Consider the following 23,982-nt stretch of genomic DNA (forward strand, 5'->3'; position numbering starts at 1 on the left):
TAACGGTGCCTGTGTCACTCCCCCTAGAGGTGAGCCCAGAGGAGGAGGAGGAGGGAGACCAGGAGGTGGACCCACTAAAGCGCTCAGGGATCCCTTTCGGAGGCCTGATCCACGACATCCGCCGCCGCTACCCACAATATGTCAGCGACCTAAAAGATGCCCTTGACATGCAGTGCCTCGCCGCCGTCATCTTCATCTACTTTGCTGCACTGTCGCCCACGATTACCTTCGGAGGCCTGCTGGGTAAACTGAAAGTACAAGACATTTGGGTTCTATGTAAATGTCGTACCGGTGCTTTGAACTTGTTTTTTTTCACATGCAGGAGAGAAAACAGAAGGCATGATGGGAGTGACAGAGCTTATTGTGTCAACTGCAACTCTTGGTGTAATATTCTCGCTGCTCGGTGGTCAGCCCCTCCTCATCATCGGCTTCTCAGGACCTTTACTGGTGTTTGAAGAAGCCTACTACAAGGTACTTTAAAATGAAGAAGTTGTACCAGAATCTCAACCACATACTCCAGTTTCTATGGTACCTTATTCCCGTTGTGCCATGCTTTTGCCATCTTGTTAACATGTCCGTCTTTTCACTCAGTTCTGTCAGGCTCACAACTTTGAGTACCTGACTGGTCGGGTGTGGATCGGTTTCTGGCTCATCTTCATCGTCCTGGTGATGGTGGCCGCAGAGGGCAGCTTCCTCGTGCGCTACATCTCGCCTTTCACCCAAGAGATTTTTGCTTTCCTCATCTCCCTCATCTTCATCTACGAGACTTTCTCTAAGCTCTTCAAGGTAACTTTTCAATGCATATGTTCCCATTTAAAGAGACTATCTGTCATGATTAATGATGCAGGGCTTGTTATGGAAGTTGATATATCCAAGAATAGGGTTTTATCCTATCTATAACGGTCTTATTTTCCTCGTGTTTCCAGGTGTTTCATGAACATCCTCTGATGGCAATATATCCTACTGACTCTACACCGGCTTCCGGGGTTTCCGGGGTTCGGGACTATGAAGGCCCCGTCTACAACCAGCCAAACACTGCTCTTCTGTCTCTGGTCCTCATGATGGGCACTTTCTTTGTTGCTTTCTTCCTCAGGAAATTCCGAAACAGTCGTTTTTTAGGCGGCAAGGTACCACGTTTTACTGAGTCTCTTTCAGACAATGAACTTCAGGCATCTTGTGGAGTTTTAACAAAGTCATGTTGACATTGTGTGTTCCAGACCAAAATTCATTGTTTGTGTCCTGAATGTGAGAAAACGTTTTGTTTCTCTTTCTCAGAAAACACTTGCAATTGGTTTTCTGAATATTTTGAAACCTGCATTGTTTACAGCACGTTTACTTTTACACCACCTTGTGGTCTCCTCTTTCTGCTTCCTGCTTGCTTCATTTCTCGGCACATTACAACCAGCATGTGTGTCCTTATCCGTGTGTATGACAAACAAACAAAACAGGGTCCATTTTAAAAACAATGTTCCACGGCTCAAAAACTCCACATGGTGCCTTTTGAATCTACTTAAAGTGGTAATCTCGAGGATCTCAGTTTCGTTCTCTTTGGCGGCACCTATGGCAATAAACGGTAATTACAAGAGCACACTTCCCAGATATCCTGACAGTGTTGCACCTGTGACGGCCACCGTTGGCTCCGGTTGTAACTCTTGATTTTCCTCGCTGACGCTTGCAGAGAGCGGAAAAGCAGCCGCTTAGCTCCGCCGACCCTCTCCGGCAGACCAACCACTGCTGGCTGATGGAAAACACGTCACTAACTGGGCGCTGCTTGTGATTTTTCCCGTGAAAGTCGCACCAGACACCCAGTCTGTAATACTGCAAATGCAAAGGCTTTCATCAGTGGGCCATAGGCTCAATCACCATTGTGTTACCTCATTCGGCGATAGATAGTGACTTAACAGACATTTATTTAAATGAAAATCTTCGAGATTATCACTTAAACAGTAAACTTTTATATGTTAAGAATTATACTGACTTGATTTTATTTATGTTTTTTTCTCAATAACCTCCAGGCCAGAAGAATCATCGGTGACTTCGGCATCCCCATCTCAATTTTATTTTCAGTATTGGTGGATTACGCCATCACTGACACTTACACACAGGTAACTGTAATTTCAATTATTTTTAACTCACACCATTTTCCTTACAGCTTCATGAAGTCAGTGTTCTCAGGATGTTAACAATATTTGTATTTACTTTAGAAACTGGACGTGCCGTCGGGCTTCTCAGTCACCTCCCCTGATAAGCGAGGTTGGTTCATCAGTCCCTTTGGTGACAAGCATCCGTTTCCCACCTGGATGATGGGAGCGTCTGTCGTACCTGCCCTTCTTGTCTTCATCCTCATTTTCATGGAAACTCAGATCACTTCGTACGTACTAAATATTATGTACACTGGTCATGCTCTGTCAGTAGAATCTCTGTGCGTGTATTCTTCTTTACAAACATTTCTAAATGAACCATTTTCCTCCAATCGATCAGACTGATAGTCAGTAAGAAGGAGCGTCGGCTGGTTAAAGGCTCGGGCTTCCACCTGGATCTTCTGCTCATTGTCATCCTGGGCGCCATCTGTCCTCTCTTCGGCCTACCATGGCTCACCGCAGCAACTGTGCGATCCGTCACTCATGTCAATGCCCTCACTGTCATGAGCAAAGCCACGGCGCCCGGCGAGAAGCCCATGATCCAGGAGGTGAAGGAACAGAGGCTGACGGGGCTTTTCGTGGCTGTTCTTGTCGGTAAGAGGAAAGAGAAGGATGGGAGTGTGGAGGTAAACATATGACCATTGCTGAAACCAAAACACCAAACTGTGATCAGCCAATCAAAATTTTGCAGCTGTCGATAGGCACGCAACCTGTCAATATTCCCAGACAAGTGAAAAATGTGTGTATGAAGTGAGATTGATACTCACTATCTTAAAGAGAGTGGTTTCTTTTTTTAACCTATCTAAAAGCACAAGGACTAATGTTAATGAATGCATTAAACAGTGTTTTTATCTGCTCCAACGTTAGCTGCAAATGTCAGCATGCCTGGCTAACAGCTTACCAATAGTGTCTTTTTCCAAGCCAAGGAGCAGGACATTAGAAGCTGCTGGTTTTGTTGGGTTACTGTTCAGGACTTGAACGACCGCCCTGTGGGAGCCAAGACGCTACTATGTCACAGTTAAGAGTATCTGGGAAGGAAAGGAATAGAGATGTTTCGGTCATGAACAATTTGTTCAAAAAGGACAAATCTTTTTAGTGAATTCAATGATCCGTTCAATTCCAGGCATTGATTCGTTCCTGCCGTTCATTCAATACTCTCTCGCTTGATGTTAACGTCTCTGCTTGCAGCTTCCCAATCCCCTCCTTCTTCCTTTTAGAAAACCGGACTGATTGATGTTAGCATGCACCAACTGCCTTTTGGAGGAGGGCTGTATTTATCAAATGACCATGTCATTGGTGGTTTGGAGAACTACGGAACGTATCACTTGGCAGAATGTGGCGCTCTCTCACTCTCTCACTCACTCGTCCACTGAATGAGAATGGTCCTCGTGAACGATACGATTACGAACGAAAGTGGGGCGGAAGTATTTCAGGCGTGCACACAAAGCCAGTTTACAGAAGTGTAAACCTCTGACAGATGAACACAAACTAAATTATGTTTATTTATTAAGACATTATAACGTCAGATGGTTTTGTAACGGACAAGTTGGGCCAAGTAACTGTTATATCGTGATGATTTTACAAGAAGACCAGTGAATGCGATGCAATTCATAAACGAGTGAGAGTGAGGAAGGAGTTGTTTCTTTGTCATTACGGACAAACCGGAAATGTCACTGAATGACTTGGTGAACAAGTCTCATGAACTAATCTTGCAGCTGAACGAGATTTGAAGATCTGAATCGCTTCAAAGACCCATAACTGCTCTCTATTATAGAAGTTAACATGCTTGCAGCTTCAGTGAAAATTTTCCAAACTAAGTTCAGAGCATTTTCTCTTGTAAAAGAGAGTGTGTTGTTTGAAAATACTGATATTTAAGTAACCATCTAACACACAAACAAAGCTGCTCCTCTGTTATACTTCTCCAAATTGCTGTTTTTTTCCAGGCAATTATTCGTCTTCAAAGCAAACATGAGCTCAGAGTTACAGAGCGCCACCTTTGCAGCTCCTGACATTCTCGAGGCATGAATTCGTTAACAGCTTAAAAATAACTTTACATTCTGTTTAAAAGTTGTCGTCAAAATGACCCGGCATCAACAGTTATTCTTCCAAAAACGAAAATTGTCAAACTCAATTTCAATTTCAGCGTTGTTTCTCTCCACTGGCTAGCACTTTTTTTCCAGCAGAATATCTTGTTTCAATTAGGGTGGTTTCCCAAAGTTGTCTTAAGTAAAGTTTGATCCAGTTTGGGTCCACAATCATAATGACTCATCGTGATTGTTGAGCTTTTATTTGATTGAAATGCTGTTGGGCTTAAGAATAAGACCCTTTGGATTAACTCAAGTAGGGTTTCAACCAACGCAGCTTAACAATGGATATGTTTCAAATAAACAGTAATTACAGCCTGTTTGTCATAAGGGCCGCTCCTTTGTTGAATGAATAATTTTCTCCACAGTTGCATATTGTTATATCGAAAAAAAAATCTATCATTTGATAACCTCGTCTTTCTACCCATCAGGCATGTCCATAGTGATGACAGACATGCTCCGCCTCATCCCTCTGGCTGTGCTCTTTGGTATCTTCCTGTACATGGGGGTCACCTCTCTGACAGGCATCCAACTGTACGAACGCATCACACTGATGGTGACGCCCGCCAAGCATCACCCTGACCACATCTACGTCACCAAGGTAACACAAGCAATGAGAATGTTTACATGCCCTCGTCCTTCTGTTATTAGTGGTGAGATGGAGAAACCAGACCGAGCCGAGCGGTAACTGCTGCAAAGTTCAGGCAGCCGATGTCTGCAGGGTTGGTTTTTAGCTTGTTTCGAAAGACTAACCAGATTATTTAGACTTGTGTGTGCACATGATGAATTATCTTGGTTCAGGTTTTTAGAGCTATCCAAGTTTTAAACTTCTTCACATTCAACACATTTGATATCTCTTTAACAACACAGAGTAGCAGGCACCATCTTCCAAACTGCATGAAGAAAAGAAACCGTTCCTGCAGTTTTGACCCCAAATCAAAAGTTTCCTAAACAGTGGAGGATAAACACAGTTTGGGTTTTGGCTTCTCTCACCGATCATCAGTCATAGAAGTACTAAAGAAAGTTAATAAAACCAGTACATTAAGTATGAAACCAGAATATAAAGTCGACATGTGCAAAATATAACTTGTATTTAGGATACTAGTGAAACGTACTTTGTGTTGTGTCTGTCTTAAAACTAGTTACCTCCAAATATAACTAAAAGGAGACAAAATTCACAATCACTCTTAGTGCAAAACATTTCCCAAGAACATATGAAGGTAGACAAAACAAGTGGGTGTGCTCCAAAGTTGATTTTATGATGAAATTCCCTCTTTCCCCTCTCTTTGTTATTGTTTTTCTCTTAAGGCTCAGCCACGAAAACACTGTCTCACTGAGAAACACGAGGAGGAAATTTCAAAATAAAAAGATTCAACATATTATCTTCAAATAAACTAATGAGTACATTTTTCCACTGCACATGTACTGATGATCATATCCCTGATCACTCCCACTGTAAGCCTGTTCAAAGGGGATTTTTGTGTTGTTTGTACTTGACTTTAAAAACAAGAAACTCTTTTATTTGATGATAATATGTAGATGGAATTTCATAATAAAACGCGGCAACTTTTGAAAGACTTTGGGTGTGCTGTAGGAAAAGTAGACGTGTGTTTTCTATCCTACATGGAGCATACAATGGTTCAGCTTCAGGGTGGCCAACACTTGCATAATAAATTAATAAAACAATGATTTAAATTGAATAATAACCAAGTAAAAGCAGGCACTTTTTTCTTTCTTATTAAACATAGGGGAAAAATAGGAGGAGGAGATGATTGCAGCCGTAAGTAGACGAGCAAAATCAAAATGTTGGTGTATATTTAATTACAAAAGTAAATCAAAGAACAGTATGACACAGTGTGGATTGGATACCAATATCCAATCCATTTTATTTATATAGCACATTTAAAAAAAAACCTAAGGCATAGTGAAATTAAAAAGCAGAAATAAAGCGCAGAAAAAACATAAAATATAAAAGCACAGACTTTAAAATACAAAAAAACACATAAAAGCCCGTAAAATACATTAAACATACATTAATAAGACAATAAAACGACACAGAAAGACAGAGACCACTCAACTCTCATGCTGGGTTAAAAGCCAAGGAATAAACCTAACATTAAAAACAGGATTTAAAAGTTGGTAAGGTGGTGGGCCATCCTATCGTGGGGTGGTAGCTCGTTCCATCACCCCACGTTTTCAGCCTAGTTTTAGGAACAACAGGAAGCAGCTGATCAGCGGACCTCAAAGACCTCGAGGGGTTATAGACTTGCAGGAGCTCAGAGATGTACCGAGGTGCTAATCCATTTAAAGATTGAAAAAATAAAACCTTAAAATGAACCCTAAAACAAACAGGAACAGAGATTTCAGAGTTAACACAATAAGAATTCATCGTTAAATAAAGATTTGTGTTGTCACTTGCATTTCATAAATGAAAATAGAAAACAACAAGAGGACGCCAGATGTTTTCAGCTTACAAATCATGACACATGGCTTTACTGCACGTGGCTCTTCATTAAACTGTATGTGTGTCATTGAAACCACTTTTTGTTTTGTGTAAAAAACACAGTGAAAACACATAAAATTCCATCCAGCATGTTTAACACAAATATTAGATATGACATTTTCCACTAGATGGAGCCAAAAACATGCAAGATTTTCTTCATGCAGGGAAACTTTAGGATTCAGTTCAGTTTAAAGTCTCTTCATGTGTGTCTTTGAGCAGCTGTGTGTGTTATATCTTTGTATGTCTGTACTGTGTGGTCCAGGGGTTCTAGTTTTCTAACCAGCATGTGTGTTTGTTCAGGTGAAGACGTGGCGTATGAACATGTTCACCATCACGCAGCTGGGATGCATTGTGGCTCTGTGGGTAGTGAAGTCGACCGAGGCCTCCCTGGCGTTCCCCTTCGTCCTTATCATGACGGTGCCGCTGCGTCGCCTCGTCCTCTCCAGGATTTTCGAGGAACGTGAGCTGCAGGCGGTAGGTTTGGTAGCAGAGACGGTCCAGGAATGTTTGAATCTTTGCCACGATAATCTGATCCCACATCGCCTGGGGACACTTATTTCACAGCAGATTTAACATTAGATGGATGTTGGCATGTTTTTATATCTGCCTAACACTAACAGTCCATGAAGAAAACCCTACAAATGAACTACAAATGATTTCCTCCCTTATGATTATGGACAGCTCTGTGCTCCAAATATTTTCATTCGATATGCAAATATTTCTTTTTGCTCTGAGTTCTGACCAGAAAAAGAATCACAGTCCATCCTTTTTGTTTTCTTGGTTAGATCCCCCAAACCCATACATGTCATCACTGTGACATTAAACCCCCCCCCTTTCCAAAATGTCAATTTATTCAGGAGCTAGGGTAAACAGCCTAGTTCTGAACCTGACCACCATTCATGCTGTGTTCGTCCAAAGGTCTCATGAACCCAAAGCACTGTAGAAATGCTGTACACCTTACTGGGACCTCCATGATGTCAGGATCCTCACTCCTCTAACCTTCACCTTTGAATGAAGCAGATTACTTTCTCTCACTGTATTTCAACATGTTTGCTCTTTGTTTTGCTCTTGTGGATCGAAACCATGCCAGAGCGTCACCTACCCCTCACTGTAGGGATCAAGCATTCAGGTTTTTCCTTTAGTTTGACATCATCTGTACATCGTTGCCATTTCGTTCTTAATTCACTGTACTTCATGTACACGCCAGCTTTTTACAAACGAACCAAGAGCTTTAACCAGACGAGCTTCTGAAATACTTTGACAGTTTGGTAAACACTTGGGCTTTCTTTCTGGGAGTTCAATGAGTAGATTCATACGACTCACATGTCTGTATGCTAAGTATGAAGCTGGTGCCAGCAGTTGGCGTACTTATCTAAGCAAAGACAGGGCACACAACTCGCTGTGCAATAGCGAATGGCTGGTTTTACACTTGCAAAGACGGTACAAGATCAAACACAAATGAACATGTTAAGTAGTGAACTGAAGTGGTGCGGCAAATGTAGGCTAAGTCAAAGGGCCATTTTGCCGATTTTCAACCTCAGTCCTGTCATGCTATTATGGGGAGCTGATGCCATTATGGTAGGAAAAAAAATGCAAATTGGCTCTGTGCCTTTGGAGGACGCTATCTGCTTCTCCAATGGGCCCTGCAAACCTCCTCCAGACTACGTAAAACTCTTCAGCTGGCGGAGGCCAGGGAGCTTGCCAAACTACCCTTCCTCAATCTAGGACGCCCGCCTCCGATGTCATGTCTCGTTCAAAATCATCAGGTTTGAAATGTAGACTTGTCGTATTTCGGATTCTGTACCGCTCTGAGCCATTGCCTGCAGTGAAACGGTAATATTTCACTGCAGCGTCTCTTGCTGGGCCGTTCCTTTCAGAGGGAGGGGTGCAATGCACGCTGGGTGTTGTAGGAATGTAGAATGGGCGAAACCACAAACTGTTTGTACAACTTTCTCCACAGCTATGGTGCCAATTTCAAATATTATTGGTCCTATTGATTACAGAGAACACCAGCTTTGACTGACCATGACTTTTTCCAGGGGGGCGAATTGCTCCTTTAAGTTAGGCAGCTGCTGGCTGTAGCTTCATATTTAGCATAAAGACATGTGACTTATTCTAACTCTCTGTGGGAAAAGAAATGCACAATTTTCACAAAATATTTCACTTTTTAGTTTATAATTAGCAGATTTAACAGTGACTTAGCTGTTTGATTCAAACTCAAATCAAACATGATTATGAGACTTGGAAGCAGACCAAGGCCTAGCTGAGTCAGCACCAGTGTTAAATGGCAGCTGTTGAACAAGCTTTAAGAGCACCAGAGTTCATCTGAACAAGCATCTTACTCCACTTGACCTCTGAGCAAACCTTGTGATGTGATTGACTGAAGATAATTTGTCTTTCCACAGCTGGATTGCGACGAGGATTCTCCCAACTTTGATGAAGACGGACGAGACGAGTACAACGAGATCCACATGCTTGTATAAATTTAAATTGGACCCTGCCTATTGGACGCCATCCTCCCTCCTCCAGCTCTGACCAATCAGAGCGAGCCTCTCTGGAAACCTCAGCATCACGACTAAGCGGGGGGAGATACCGAAATGGTTTTTATAAAATATTGAAAACTTTAGCTTGATTATCCCTTCTTACCTTTGTTTAGCCTAGTTTTTTTTTAAATAACACCCCTGATGATCTCCATGGTGGTGTTCTGTTAACTCCCTGAAGATTTTATTGTGTCAGAGGCCATGAAAAAAACTCGGAGCACCCTACCTGAAGTGGACGATGCAAATCTAGCAAAAAAATGTAACTAACATGAACATTTTAACCACCTTTTTATCCTCTCTATCCCTTTAATTACTCTGCAGGTTTGGGAATAAGTGCAATGTTGATGGGGACCTCTATGACTACAGGGAGCGGGATAATTTAACCCTTTTTTTGCCTGAAGGTGGGAAATAAGGTCAGAATTTGTCACGTGGATTGACCCTGAATCCCAAAGCTCTAAATTCCACTGCCTATGTAACATAGCTGCCAGTTTCTTTATACCACTGCCGTCACCAATAGGTTGCAATGATGTGCAAACAAGGAGTTAAGCAGTCCTCTTCCTTTCTGTACAGACTTCTAGTAATGAGCACTTTGACTGGGCAAAAGTTCACTTTTGTCACTGCCAACCGAGCTCCCTGGCGCAAAGCCTCCTCCCTAAATGTAGTCTCCCCATGAAGCCAAAATCTCTACAGAGACTGTGCAAGCCTCTTCACGGGGTGTTACTGTACTTTGTTAGGTGTTTAATGCCCAACATACCAGTACTCTTCCCCTATTATTGTGACCTTGGATGTATACTGTAAGTAAATAGCTAACATGGTCTCAACCTTATTTTTCTACTTTGTTGTACCTATTTACTTTGTGACCTTTGGACTTAATGCCAGATTCTTAGTGGTGTTTAGACTCCAAATACCTATAGCTATATGAGTATAAAATAAAAAGAACATTGTGTAGGTTGACACATTGAAAACAGAAAATGTCATTATTCACCCGTTCTTTCATCTCTCTCTGCAGTATTTCCATAACGTGGTGCATTTTTCACACATGTCATGAATAATATAAAACCACACTGGAGTGGAAAAGCATAGAAACTAAGCAAACACACAAGCACTGAAAACGCTGGGGAACAGTTGAGTGTTGGCAGCGTGTATGAATGATGCATTGTACAGTACGACTGTGAGCTTGGAATTATAATGTACCATCTGTGTTCAGAGTTGTTTTGAAATGCCCAGAGATTCAGTTTTCACCTCCTATATTTTCAAGCCCACTATAGAATTTTAATTACCATTCAGCTGTGACACTTTTCAGAAACACTACTTCTGCTACACAGAACACCAGTTGTTAGAGCTACTGTGCGTAGAAATTTCATGAGAGACCTAATTATTTAGCTGCGTACAGTTTTGTGAAAGGCCAGCGTACCAGAGACAAACATTCCACCACAGACTGTGTAAAACAAGTGGACGTAGCCTGTTGATTTTAAAAGTGAAGCCATTGCAGAAGTGCCTTAAACCTGCATTCTTTCTCATGGCCAGCAGGGGGCGACTCCGCTGGTTGCAAAAAGAAGTCAGGCTGCATAGAAGCAGATGAGAAAAGGACCCTTCTTCAGGTGTGAATAATTACCTCAGTGAAAAATTCTCCTATTGAGTTCATGGTGTCAGTCGCTAGTTTAAAGTCTTCTTCAAAAATTGTAAAAAGAAAACATTTAAAATTGGGGGAAAAGCAGGGTATGCTTAAAGTTCAGGGCATGGCTATCTGTGATTGACAAATAGGATAGAGTAGACCAATATGTATCCACCCTGACGTCCCAATACGGGACTCCTTTAAAACACGGTATTTCACCTGGGGGCGGTGTCTTATGTTCTGCGTTACACAGAGTGTTGTGTGTCTGATGCCCATTCTTGTCACTCACATTTAGCTCGTCTCGTTTTTGGACAAGCTAGCAAAACTAAACCTAAAAAGTTGTTTATAATCCTAATTTTTGCCTTAACTCCAAGATTAAACCTGCAGGAGAGCTCACATCTGATTGTAACTTCAAACAGATGATTTTTACTTTTTTTGTGATCATTGATTTACAAAGGTACACTTAGATTCTAGCTCATTGTGCTGTTGGCACAGCTACAACCATGACTAGACTTCCCTGCAGATTTTCAAATGACTTCTACCTGACTGTGGGAAAATTCTCAATTTGACCGTTATAATGTTATACTGGAAAATATGAACAACTAAATAATGCTAAAATATATTGACATTAGATACAAAAATATAGTCAGATGGGGGTCTGATATCAATGAAGTATCTTGTATCAATAAATGCCCAAATGAGCTTAGAAGACATACAGTACATGAGGTGCGATTCACTTTAAATTTGTTGACAAACTGCTGAAGTTGGGGTTATTGGGGCATTTAACCCACATTAACAATACACTCGGGTAACTTAATTCTTTATAGCCCAATGCGGCAAACGTAACTAAGCGCTCCGCACGTGAGGCTTGTTTCAAAGGAAACCTGTTTACATAAAGTTAGCTTGCTAACAGTTAGCGCTGAGCCTTCTGATGGTCACAGAGCCACGCCCATCTGAGTAAATACTGTGTTTTTAAGGAGTCCCATCCCAATACAGTCGTGTCTAGTCCTAGAAAAACAAGATGTGTCGAAAATGCTAAAATCGCGGCTTCGAAAGGGGGGTTCACAAACAGATGGGTTTTGTCACAGTGGCTATGTGCACTTCTTTTATTCAGTCTATGGTTAACAAAAGATTTAAGCCTGAGAGCGTGAATCAATGAATGAGGCCTCAGTGCAACACGGACTATTCTAGGATGTTCTGTGTCAGCGTTCTCAAACAAAGTAGTCAAAAAGTTTTGTGAAAAAAGATAGAAGTGGATGCATTTGGATTTGAATGGTGAAATGAAATACTCTGCAGGGCAACAAAAGGCCTACTGAACTCTCTGATGACTGATCACATTTATGGACAATAGAGATGACAAGTTCCTCAGAAAGGTGCAAGATGTGGATGATTAACTAATATAAAATTGAAGAATTTTTTTGCACAAATGTAAATTTTATGTCGATTTTTTTGTTCCTTCTATCCCTCCACATATTTTTTGTGAACCTCTTCACTGTATCTGCTGAAATGCATAAAGAAATACATGGTGGAATCAGTCGACAGACAGTGTGGCAGCTGAGGAGGGTTTTGTAAATAGCTATTAAATATGACAAAAAAAGAAAAAACGCATATATTCATATATATTTGTATTTACACATCTGCAGACATACAATCAACTAAAAAAAAAGTGCTAAACAGTAAAGTACAGATTATGACATTCAAAAACAAAACATGCTTTTAATGGTCAGCAGTGTAGCAGCGTTTTTGTATGCAAACCTCACAGATTAGTAGATCTCATTTCAAATAACCATGCCCTACATTAGAGCCATGCAAGAACTCTGTCTCAGGGGAAACTGACCTTTGATCTGTAAATATTGCTTCCCAGCCTTTCAGTTTGTTGTCTCTTTTGTGTACATAAAGCGTTCAAGGCAATCCAACACTTGCAATGTAAAAATATATGGCTTACAGTGCAGGCTTTTGTGTCACACAAAGGAGAGAAGGAGGTCAAGTGAAGAGAATTATGTGTTTACTCCGGCGCAGTCACATGGAAACTAACTGTAAATTAAGACTTTATTTATTCCCCCTCCTTTGTTCTCTTCGGACCGACATTTCAAGCTATACTTTGATGTGAAACATGCACCTGCTGCAGTCTGTGTTTAATTCTGCAGTTCCCCAGGTTAATGAGTCACTGAATGTGCTTTACATTAGCACTCTATAGCAGGTTCATTGAAAATAGGCTGCACATTTAAAGGACCTTTTGAACCATGTGTTTGTGTTTCAGGGTTCATAAAGACTGGAATGGCAAACTGAGTGCAAAGACGATGATAAGTTTTCTCCTTTATACTTGGCCACACTGTGTTCATGACATGAATGAATGTAAACGTTAGGTTGTCTGTATTCTCAGACACGTGGTGGTGCTGGTCATGTTTAGCAAGTCTGACTCCGATTCATGGAGCCCCATTAAGGACAAAAGCTATTGAGTGATGGTTGAATGTTAAGGATGCTTTAAGCACAACAGACAGGTTATGTGTTAGATGTATGCACACAGTTGATGTTGAGCCAACCCTCCACGCCCAGAGATTATTATAAAACGACCTGGAGAAGAAAGTGTAACATGTTTATTTGATTTTAATTTATTTTGTTTGTATTTTTTTTTTGAATAACTTTATGCCTCAGAGTATTCCTAAATGATTGTGTGAAATGATTGTTAAATGTCAACTTTCCCCCTCTGCCAGGAATTAAATTATAGTGTCACAAATATATTTTTCATTTATGTATTTGGTCATTTTTGCTTAAAAAAGTCAAATTTGTAAGAACTTTTAAATAGTATTGGTGTCAGTATTTAAAACCAAATGTAACTGTTGATTAGTACATGGAATAAAACTACAGAGGTCATGACCTCAGCACTGCAGAAGCTAAAGCCCGGTTAGGGAGCAGTCAGGGTTCCTCTGCTCTCTGTCTTTGAAGTCACACTCTCTGTGTTATGGCAGGTTATATTCCTTCATGTTAGCGCCAACTGAAAGCAGAACAGGCCATTGGAATTGATCTAGAGTGTCATCCAGTCAGAAGAATCGACTTAAAGTTGTAATCTTGAAGATCTCAGTTTTGTTCTCTTTGGCGGCGTATGGCGATAAACTTCCCAGATATCCAGACAGTGGTCTTGATTTTCGTCGCTGACGGTCGCTTTCCTTTTCAGACTGTTTGCTTCATCTGAGCGTCCAATTTGTTTCTTTTTCTTTGGATTTTCACTTATTGTTGAAGTTGTATGTAATCATCGATCTTTTCTTTGTTTGTTCTGCCATAGTAGATTACTGTTTACTCGCAACACTTGCAGAGAGCGGAAAAGCAGCCGCTTAGCTCCGCCTACCCTCTCTGGCAGACCAACCACTGCTGGGTGATGGAAAATGCGTCACTAACTGGGCGTTGCGTTGTGACTTTTCCAGCGAAAGTCGCACCAGACAGACAGTCTGTGATACTGCAAATGCAAAGGCTTTCATCAGTGGGCCATAGGCTCAGTCACCATTGTGTTACCTCATTCGGTGATAGATAGTGACTTAACAGACATTTATTTAAATGAAAATCTTTGAGATTATCATTTAAAACGGGCATGTTGTGTTAAAGCCTGTCACCCAATAATTATTGACACATATTCTGACGATGTTATTTACAAAATAAGTGTTTTAAGCTGATAAACCTGATAAATTAGCTTCATTTCAGCTTTAATTAGTTCATGCATGAAGAATTGTGGCGTCAGTGATCTACTTATACATAACAAGCACAGGCTGATAATCACTTAATTACATGCACAACACTTACACTTAAGTGCAGAGAAATGTGATGAAAACATTTTGACCTGTAAATAATAGAGCCCTGAAAATGTGTAATTAGATTTTAAAAAAGATTTATTATGAAAGCATTCATTTTTTTCTAAATATTAAATTGGCTGATTGACACCTGATGTGACTTTGACCAGTAATTCTTTGGCCGCAGTACCTGGCATCAGCGATCTGAATGCAGTACGACTATGTGCTCCGCTGGTTGGCCCACAGTGGTTAAAGGAGTCAGAGGGTGGACGTCCTTTGTTGTCTGAGAATACAACTCTGTTAGACTGTTCAACACGTCCACGTGCTGCTGTTATGACAATAACTGGTGTGTCTGGGTATGTGTGGAGCTGAGCCACGACAGGGCTGCGGAACGTATCCTTAGCTAAACATCCTTCCCGTGTTTACCCAAGAGAAAAAGTTGAATTGTGGGTATTATTTAAGATAATAAAAGGTACGGTGCTGCCACTCTGTCCTGTCGGGGAGCTGGATGTTAAACACGCAAGATTAAAAGAAAAATAGTTTTTTGACCCTCGAAAAGTTCTGCCGTGTTAATATTCCGAGTTCCCACAATTCGTCACCTTATACCTCCATGGAAGCAGAGCAGACCACCCACCCAATTCTAACGCTTGGCTCTGTTGTTTTTTAACCTCTCTTGATTTAACGTCATTGGTTTGAGTGAAGACGTCTGGTGATCTTGGAGTTCCAGCATGTGATATAGTGTATTAGCTTTGACTATTATATAACTCTAAATCAGATACATGAAACCAGATCAAGTATTATGGCGAAGGTTGTTCGCATTGATGTTCCCTCCAGAAAAACAGAGTTATGATGGATGGTGTCTTTTGAATTGAATTGAACTCCAAGCCAAAGGATCCCAGAGCAGGATTTGTTTCCTACATTTTGTTGATTTCTTAAGTTATAAATTGAACAAATCCTTTGTGAATGCTCTTTTGTCTTCAAACCTTTCAAAATAAAAGGTCTGATTTCAGTATAGTGACAAATATGTTATTTCAGAAACACCATAACTTCAGCATTTGTCACAAAGTGATTTTTTCCTCTACAGCACAGAAAGCAACATTTGAACAATGAATCAGAAAGACCAGACTCAAATATTGTATAGCAGCAATTTATGAAAAAAGAAGAGTGCACTACTTTTTGGATTGCTTTGAGCTGAACCCTCTTGTTTACATCATCTCTGGTCCGTGCTGTGCAGGTGCAGAGTTGCCAGAGCCACACAGAGCTGCAGATTTAGGTGTTGATTCTCAGTGGGTAGTTCGACCATCATTTCACATCCTAAGCAGTCATTAAACATTGCTTCATTATTCTTTATTTTGTTTTGATGATTCACACGATAATCCCTTGGTGTATACTAATCTGATGATAAATATGACATCCAGTATGTATGTTTGCAATCATGCCGCAGACTGACACTTGTATAGCAGGTCCGTCCCGCTATTGTAAAGAAGTTTTCAGCAACAACTGGAAAACATTATTTTTTTGTCTGAAATAAATATTTATTATGTGTTTCAAATACAAACAGAATCGTTCCTTTTTGGTCAGTGTAAAAAAACAGCAGTACATTACAGGTTATCACATAGTGTCACACAGACTTTAGGAATGACGTTGGTGTTTAACAGTGCAGTAAATCATTAATAAGGTTTTGTTTTTCTCTACTTGCTCTAGGTACCAGATGGGTGGGCTTCAGCACACATGACAAAATAATGAGCTCAAGAAAGTTGAGACATTCACAGAAAAGTATTTACACAGTCAAGTATAAATTTATGTCTACAGAATTAATCATATGCTTAATGCAGGAAGCAGCCATTTAAAGGTACAGAACATCTGACATATGAGGAGAAAAAAATACTTAAACAACTAATGGTTGAACAATTGCTTTGGAAGAACAATTAGTGATAACTTGTGGTTCACTTTTCATATCATTCAAATTAATGCCTGTAATTGCACAATTATACAGTATAATATTCCTGATTTAAAATGTGTGTTCGCTACTTTAAACAGATTGTAATACTATAGTGGTATATGTTGGCCTGTGTTTCGATCTGTGTGTTCATGTATCTTTAATTTAAAAGAAAGTAGCCGTACTTGCAGTACTAGAACGTGAATTTTATCTTTCTAACTGTGGTGGTTCTGACGATGGGACAAAGGGTCATGCAAACTGTGCACCAGCCGCCTCCCCTCAGGAAATATGGGAAGATTAAATCTGGGCAAACAGCTTGAGCCTCCTAAAGCTTACAAAATAAACCAAACTACTTTTCTTATTAATCAATTCAAACACTTGCTTATGAGTTGGACCAGAAGTAAACCCATAGATTAGCTCCCTGGTTAGTTATTGTCATTAATTAAATTATAAGTCATTGTTTCTCCATCATCCTATAATGTATTGTTTTTGGTTGCTTACCATTTCTACTGTATTTTTTGTCTTTCTTCCTTATTTATTATTTCCTTATTCGTTAGTTTTTTCTGGTTATAGAATGGTATAGGCTCTAAGTGATGCCTCATGATCATCCTCCTGATTCTCAGCTGGATAGTCTTCTCAAAGAAGACACTAATTCAAATACTACGTCTGTGCTAATAATGACCACACGTTAAAGCGACAGTACCACACTGCATCACATATTTAAACTAACCAGCAATCACAAATGTGAAGGCGTCTAGTTTAGTTAGCTAAATACTTAGCTTATTCTGGCAGCTACGTTTAACTTTGTTTCAGACTCAGTGTTTGCATTAATTCTTGAACTTAAGTTATCACGTCTCTCAATGGCCGCAATTATTACGACAACATGTCCCAGGTTGAAAAATACTGTATTTCTCCTTTGTCAGCTCAGCAGATCACAGCCCCAGAGTGCCGGGCATCTCTGTGCTCCAGGTGACGAGTTTAAAGCACACAATTGGCAGGGCGAGCGTGGCAATGATAACAGGTGCTATTAACATAATGAGAGTGAAGAGTGGGGGGTCCTGGACCTGTCCACAGTGCCAAAAGTATGTGTGATGGACCTCCAAGAAGACCTTGTCTACCAGAGATCCGCAACCCCTACACCAAGACGCCTTCGCCCAGTCGTCCACGCACCCCTTCAGTTTGTTGTAAACCCTGCAGGGAGAGAGCGGGACAGAGGACAGGAGTTAGATGGTTTAAAATGATTCCAGCAGTCAGGATTTCACTACACATTTAAAGATTTTTTACAATTTATATGAATCCGGAGGCTTAGAGTCACATTATGCTAATTGTATTAACATTAATGACATATGACATTATTTGCCATGAAACAGGAAGTTCATTATTAGAGACTAGCTCAACTTTAAATATGATGTAGGTGTCAGGGTTGGTATAATGGCTCCATAGCACCCAATACAATATTTCAACAATGGAGCCCCCGCTGCACGTTACTCCTAGATGTATCAAGAAATCCTCTTGGAGGAAGTCAGACATTTTTAATTTATTGGGAAATTTCAGTGGGGTTTTTTTGCCTTTTATGGATCATACTTAAATGAACCTCAACCACTCTACTAATCTAATCCACATTAAACATTGAGAAAGACACAAAAAAGACTTGAACAATGATAATTTGTTCAAAGTTCGGTGGGCTTTCCAACTGTGTGGCTAGCACGCTGATGTTTAATGATTACACATGTAACAGGAAGTCTAGTCAGGCCAACATAAGTCCAGTTTTAAAACTTTTACATTTAAAAATGTATTTCTCAGCTGTGTAAGAAGCCACCAATTCAAACAAGAATTGGGACAGCCTTCGAGGCGCTGCTGTGACGCAATCGGCTTTCAAATATGGCCTTCAAAGGCTGCAGCCCCTGGATTGGGACACAGCTTATGTGTAGGGTGTAAAAGAAACACTCAGAATAGGTCCACAAATGTTTGTTGCAGTGATGCTCAAAGATATAGTGCACAGTGTAAGCTAACTTGTTGTAAATCAATCTCTATGAAAAGTTGCTCTGGGATCGAAAGGTTTAATGAGCTACAGTATGGTTTGGAAAAATGTATAAATATGATTTCAAGTTAATGAAAGAATACTATCGCCGGTGTAGTCCGTTAAAGCCACCACTTTAATATTCATGCATGAGCATTTTGACATAATGCAAAATGAGCCAAAAACATCCAGCCTTGGCGACTCCAAGCTTTTTATAAACGGAGAAATCTTTCACTGATGTTGTGGAGGAAGCTTAAATTTCACTGCTAAGTTTTGACATGTCACCTCCTCTGGGTGGTGAAGCGACCATAGCCTGACTACAGCAGCATAAATCGCTTGAGCAGTTGTCACTACAAGATTTTAGTATGGAAAACATTCACTGAGAGGCAATTGAGCCTGACAGCTGGAGGACTGATCAACATACAGGGCTCCATGTGATGATTGACACTCCACCCTTACACACCATTTGATCTCTGAGGGAACTCAGCCCTAAACCATATTAGCAGTAAAATATGGATTATTACGGCTATAATTAATATCTACTGCAGTCTACTGTAGGTAGCACAGCAAGAGCTAAAGTCTCCACAAACAACTGCTGTCTGGAATATGAGCCCAGGAGCAACAGTCGAGTACTTTTTCATTACAAGTTGAGTAATTAGTACTAAATGCAGCCAGGAAACATGAAAGTATCTGACTTTCCCATGACTCAAGGTCATATATCATCACTGAGAAGTCCATAAAAAGTGCATAATGTGCAACTATACCCAGCCTTATTCCTGTTTTATATCTATTGCCTCTACAATGTTGAGCTCTGGTAATAATATCTGTTTGCTAATCACTAACATCTTATCATATCATTAAGTTGTCTTAATGTCTTAATGTCTCGGCCCTGATCCTGGTCTGGATCCTTTAAAGGGAAACTCTGGTATATTTGAACCTGTGCCCTATTTAAAAACTGTAATTTTGATTCTCAGAACACAGAAGGAGTTTCTGGTTTATATTTGCCTTGACCAGTTAATTTGTGTGTTGGTGTTCCCTGTGAGCTAACCTTTTACAGCAATAATCTGGAAGATTTTCATTTAGATAAATGTTAAGTCTCTATCTATCGCCAAATGAGGTAACACAATGGTGATTGAGCCTATGGCCCACTGATGAAAGCCTTTGCATTTGCAGTATTACAGACTGGGTGTCGGTGGCGACTTTTTCAGAAAAAGTCACAAACGGCGCCCAGGTAGTGACGCGTTATCCATCAGCCAGCAGTGGTTGGTCTGCCAGAGAGGGTAGGCGGAGCTAAGAGGCTGCTTTTCGGCTCTCTGCAAGTGTTGTGAGTAAATGGCTGAACAAACAGGCTAAAAAGGAAAGCGACCGTCAGTCAGGAAAATCAACCGGAGCCAACCGTGGACGTCACACATGCAACAGAGTCTGGAAAACAATTACCATTTATCGCTTGGTGCCGCCAAAGAGAACAAAAACTGAGATCTTCGAGATTACCACTTCTGTGCAAGTCAATACAAGTCTGGTAGCATTAAAGAAAGCATTTAATGGCTGTTTCTAGTTTAAAAAAAGGATCAGCTTAGCTTAAAATTATCATTCTTTTTTAGTGTTGTAACACACTTTGAAATGGCAAAAACAAGCACTTTTAGTCGACATAAATTCATGGTGAGTATTTGCCCAGAAAGATCAAGTTGCAGCCATGGCAGCTCATCTCACGGCTCCTACCTGAAAAGACCTACTGGAGCAACCTTTTGCTCCAAGTTGTCATTTAGACCCCAAAATATGTAAAAAGTTTTAAATAATATCTGAATTCATCTTAAATATTGGGTAACCAACATACCAGGTCAGTTGTGTAAACCTAAACGGCACTAAAATATGCAAACAGATTAATCATTTTCACCAGCTACTTGATCCAAATAACAGGTCCTGGTTCAAAGACATGAATTTGATGAACTCCAATGAGTTGATGTAAAAGCAGGTTTAAACTAGAACTATGTGAGAAATCGGCGTGAATTTACCGTTTGGAACCAGGCCAGGGGCATCTGTCCCGATAGCCTCTCGTCTCCATGCTCCTGTTGAAGTCTGACAGGCAGATGTCCACATTACTGTCAAACATGTGCTGGTCACATGATGGAACAAATTTCAAAGCCACTCCTGAAGAAAACAGACATTGAGAGTATCAGTGGTGACTGTAGACTGCTTTGCTTCCATGTCGTCTATCGAGGTCAAGCTGACTAAGCTGAAATTCTGGTTTACCTGTCCGGATGAAGATTAGTGCCAGAAAGAATGCAGTCAACACCATCTATTTAAAAAAAAAAAAATACAATCATAGTAATTAAGAAAATATTACTTATCATAATTCTGTAATGTACAGAAGCCCGAAGCAGACATGCATTGTATTTATTTTGTTTAACTGCGAGTAATTTCCGGTTGTTTTCTCGAGATCTTGCCTTAATCATCTCATTATCTCGCGACAACAAAGCTTGTTTTCCTGTGATAACGAGTTAATGTCAGTTGTTTTCTTGAGATCTCGACTTTTTTTCTCATTATCTGGGGATTACAAAGCTGTTTACAAGGGCCATTGCCGACACTAATTGTAAATTATGCCATTTCTATGTTCGTTTTCTGCTTTTGCAACTCTGACTCTCTGAAACTGAAATTTGCTTGTTATCACGGGAAAACCAGCATTGTAATGTAACATGTTTTCATTCGGCTTAAATATTCTGCTTCATATTATAGTGGCATGTAGCCTATTTCTGTTATTCTGAATGTTCTCACTGTCATTGGGTGTTTTGAGTCACATGATCGTCAGTCACGTGATCAGCAGCTCATTTCCTGTCATGCATTAATGATAACACCATTTTCCTTTGAAGGAAACTAGAGAACAAACCACTTTTTCAATCCAGCTCCATCCGCCTGTGTAAGCCTTGGATAAGCTTTGTTTGTGAGTGGAGTAGTTCATGTATGTCTATAGAAACCATTTCTGCTCATATTTTATTTTTGATAGGAACATTTTGTATTGTTACAGTTTTACATGACTAAAAAACGATTCATACAACGCTGTTTCTTTAGTAAACGAGCGTGCAAGTTATCTATGAAAACTCACTTCAAGCTTCTTCATCATGACCTACCTAGCATGATTACAGTCAAGTTAGCTATCCGGTGTTAGCTATTAGTGTTTAGCTATCCGATAATGTTTGCCTCGCTACGCACGCTGTACTGTACTAAGGTAGTGGATTAAGCGTTGTATCTCAAGATAACATAAATAAGCCGAGAAAAGAACCGGAAATTACTCGTTATCACTGAAACATTGTGTATGGATGCATGCCTGCTTAGGGCTTATTAACAAAGCTGCGATAAATACTGTATACTCTTCATTAAAGGCTTAATATGCGACATTTTACACATTAATATATCTGAAATCAAGTGTGTCCTATGTACATATATCCTTGCAAAATAACGTCCTAAAAAGAGAGTAAAGTCAAACTCCCTCTGTGTTTGTTGTGCTCAGCTCTTTGTTTACATCGACAGGACTGCGTCCACGTTCCATGCGACTTCATGTACGCGTACTAGAGTAACATTAGGGACGATAGCTAACTCACTGTTTATTTTACGCTTGCTTGCTTGCTTAGTGTTCTGTAGCGTTATCATACCACGGTCATTCTGTGTAGTTAACCATGCTAGCGGGGGGCTGTAGCAACATGCATAGTAAACTAAAGTGTGCTAACGTTAGCCCGCAGCTGTACAATGCAGGCTGCGGTCTACTGCAGCTCGAGCTGTAACATGCATGCTGCCTAGATGAGCCTGTACAAGCCTACCAATCCATTTCGATTGTTTGCTCTGTTATAATTATGTTCAGTTGGTGCTACATAGTAGAGCAGAAAAAGTAGCAGGGGCTGTTGTATGGAGTTCGTTTTGGTTTCATGCAGGTGCTCAAGTGCGACATCTACTGGATAAAAGTCACATATTTAGCCTTTAATGTGTCACGGGTTGGGATTTTGTAGTGTTCTGTATCAGTCATGTAGGAGCAGCTTTGAAAACAAGTGATGAGCTTAAGGAACTGGTGGCTCAGCTCAAGTCTCAGTGAGTTCTCTGCTTCCTCTTTATTCAACAAAACCTCATTTTAATCATGATATCTGTCATGTCCTGGCACAAACAGCCGTGCTTTATCTTGCTGGAAAAAGACATTTTGTCTATTTCCTCCCCCACAGTTGAGTGGGAGTAGTGTTTTTATTAAATGCATAACCTTATCACAAGGCGATGCATGACCTCTATGCAAACATTTTCTTCTTAAAGCTGATACACTATGAATATTCAGAGTGAGTGAAAAAAAGAGTCCATGTCAAACTGAACAAATTGTTCACTCACTGATTTAAATCCTACCTTTACATTTAGGCTACACAACTTTCCAAGCAGGATTTTGAATGTTGAACTTGTGTCCTGCTGCACATTTTGAAAAGAGAAAGCTGTAAAGCTCTGAACGAAACAGAAGTGACGGCCATCTGTGTCCTGGACATTCCCTCAAATTAATGAATTTATCTCGTGGGAGACTCTGAAAACAGATGTCAGCAGTGGAAAGCAGCCAGAGACGGATTTGTAAAATATGCACACAAGAAATGTCTGGGTAGAAAGAAATACTGTACCGTATACTGTAAATACTGTTAGTCAGTTACAGTTCCATATGGGAAATCAAATTTATAACATACAGTATATTAAACAAATTGAATCCTCTCATATAATGTTACGTTAAAAAATAAAAGCATCAGTTTTTGCATTCAACAGATTTATCATTTAAATGCAGCAAGTTTTAAAGCAAAGCTCATCACCAAGTATGGAAAGTTCTGACATACCCCGGCTTTTACGTCGCTGTCTGCAGCAGAATTGTTTCCTTGTGGATCTCTGGAGAAAGACTCGATCAGAACCTGTGCTGAAGATGCTTCAAATCATTTAACCAGCCAACTAACAAATGCACAACTGGTCACAAAAAAGCCTCTGTGTGATCTGGTCCAGTTTCTTATCGGTGCAACTCAGAGCTAATTGGATTGTGCAACAGAAATGGACAGGCTGCTTCCTTTCCCAGGCTGAGGAGAGCTGTTCCCATGCTACCCAGAGACATGTCCCACACACAGCCCCCCAGAGGCACCCGAACTGAGAGGCCTCAATGTCAGGAAGCCTGCATGGCAGCATCTCACAAATGTTGAAGTTTATTTTTATGGATCTTTCCTATTCCAAATTGAAATCAGAGAGGTGTACAGTCCAGTATACACTGAGTATCAGTTGGACAAATACCTTGAACAGGTTGTCAGGCTGTTACTGAAAACAGAGAGTCAAACATTCACAACCAGAGGCAGTTAATAGTCTGTG

The 23,982-nt window shown here is 40.3% G+C and overlaps 2 protein-coding genes across 2 annotated transcripts in view; one reads left to right on the forward strand and one right to left on the reverse strand.

Annotated features, from left to right (window-relative positions):
- slc4a3 (solute carrier family 4 member 3) overlaps positions 1-10,286 on the forward strand; it is a 54,048-nt gene extending 43,762 nt beyond the window's left edge. Inside the window, exons 14-23 of the mRNA XM_069662644.1 lie at positions 28-243; positions 323-471; positions 592-786; positions 927-1,127; positions 2,016-2,105; positions 2,205-2,371; positions 2,482-2,735; positions 4,657-4,826; positions 7,029-7,202; positions 9,134-10,286. Coding sequence (XP_069518745.1) covers positions 28-243; positions 323-471; positions 592-786; positions 927-1,127; positions 2,016-2,105; positions 2,205-2,371; positions 2,482-2,735; positions 4,657-4,826; positions 7,029-7,202; positions 9,134-9,211 — 1,694 coding nt within the window. The 3' untranslated portion in view covers positions 9,212-10,286. The remainder of the gene's footprint in view (positions 1-27; positions 244-322; positions 472-591; positions 787-926; positions 1,128-2,015; positions 2,106-2,204; positions 2,372-2,481; positions 2,736-4,656; positions 4,827-7,028; positions 7,203-9,133) is intronic.
- A 7,250-nt stretch (positions 10,287-17,536) lies between these two features.
- On the reverse strand, positions 17,537-23,559 carry LOC138592034 (receptor activity-modifying protein 1). The gene is made up of 4 exons (XM_069662645.1): positions 23,469-23,559; positions 20,875-20,920; positions 20,637-20,772; positions 17,537-17,795 (listed from the first exon to the last, which is right to left on the reverse strand). The coding sequence occupies exons 2-4, from the start codon at positions 20,918-20,920 to the stop codon at positions 17,537-17,539; spliced, it is 441 nt and encodes a 146-aa protein (XP_069518746.1). The 5' UTR covers positions 23,469-23,559.
- Between the last annotated feature and the right edge of the window lie 423 nt (positions 23,560-23,982).

This window comes from Semicossyphus pulcher, unplaced genomic scaffold, assembly GCF_022749685.1.
Source record: "Semicossyphus pulcher isolate SPU_LCO1_2020_fin unplaced genomic scaffold, fSemPul1.0.p SCAF_15, whole genome shotgun sequence".
NCBI lineage: Eukaryota > Metazoa > Chordata > Actinopteri > Labriformes > Labridae > Semicossyphus > Semicossyphus pulcher.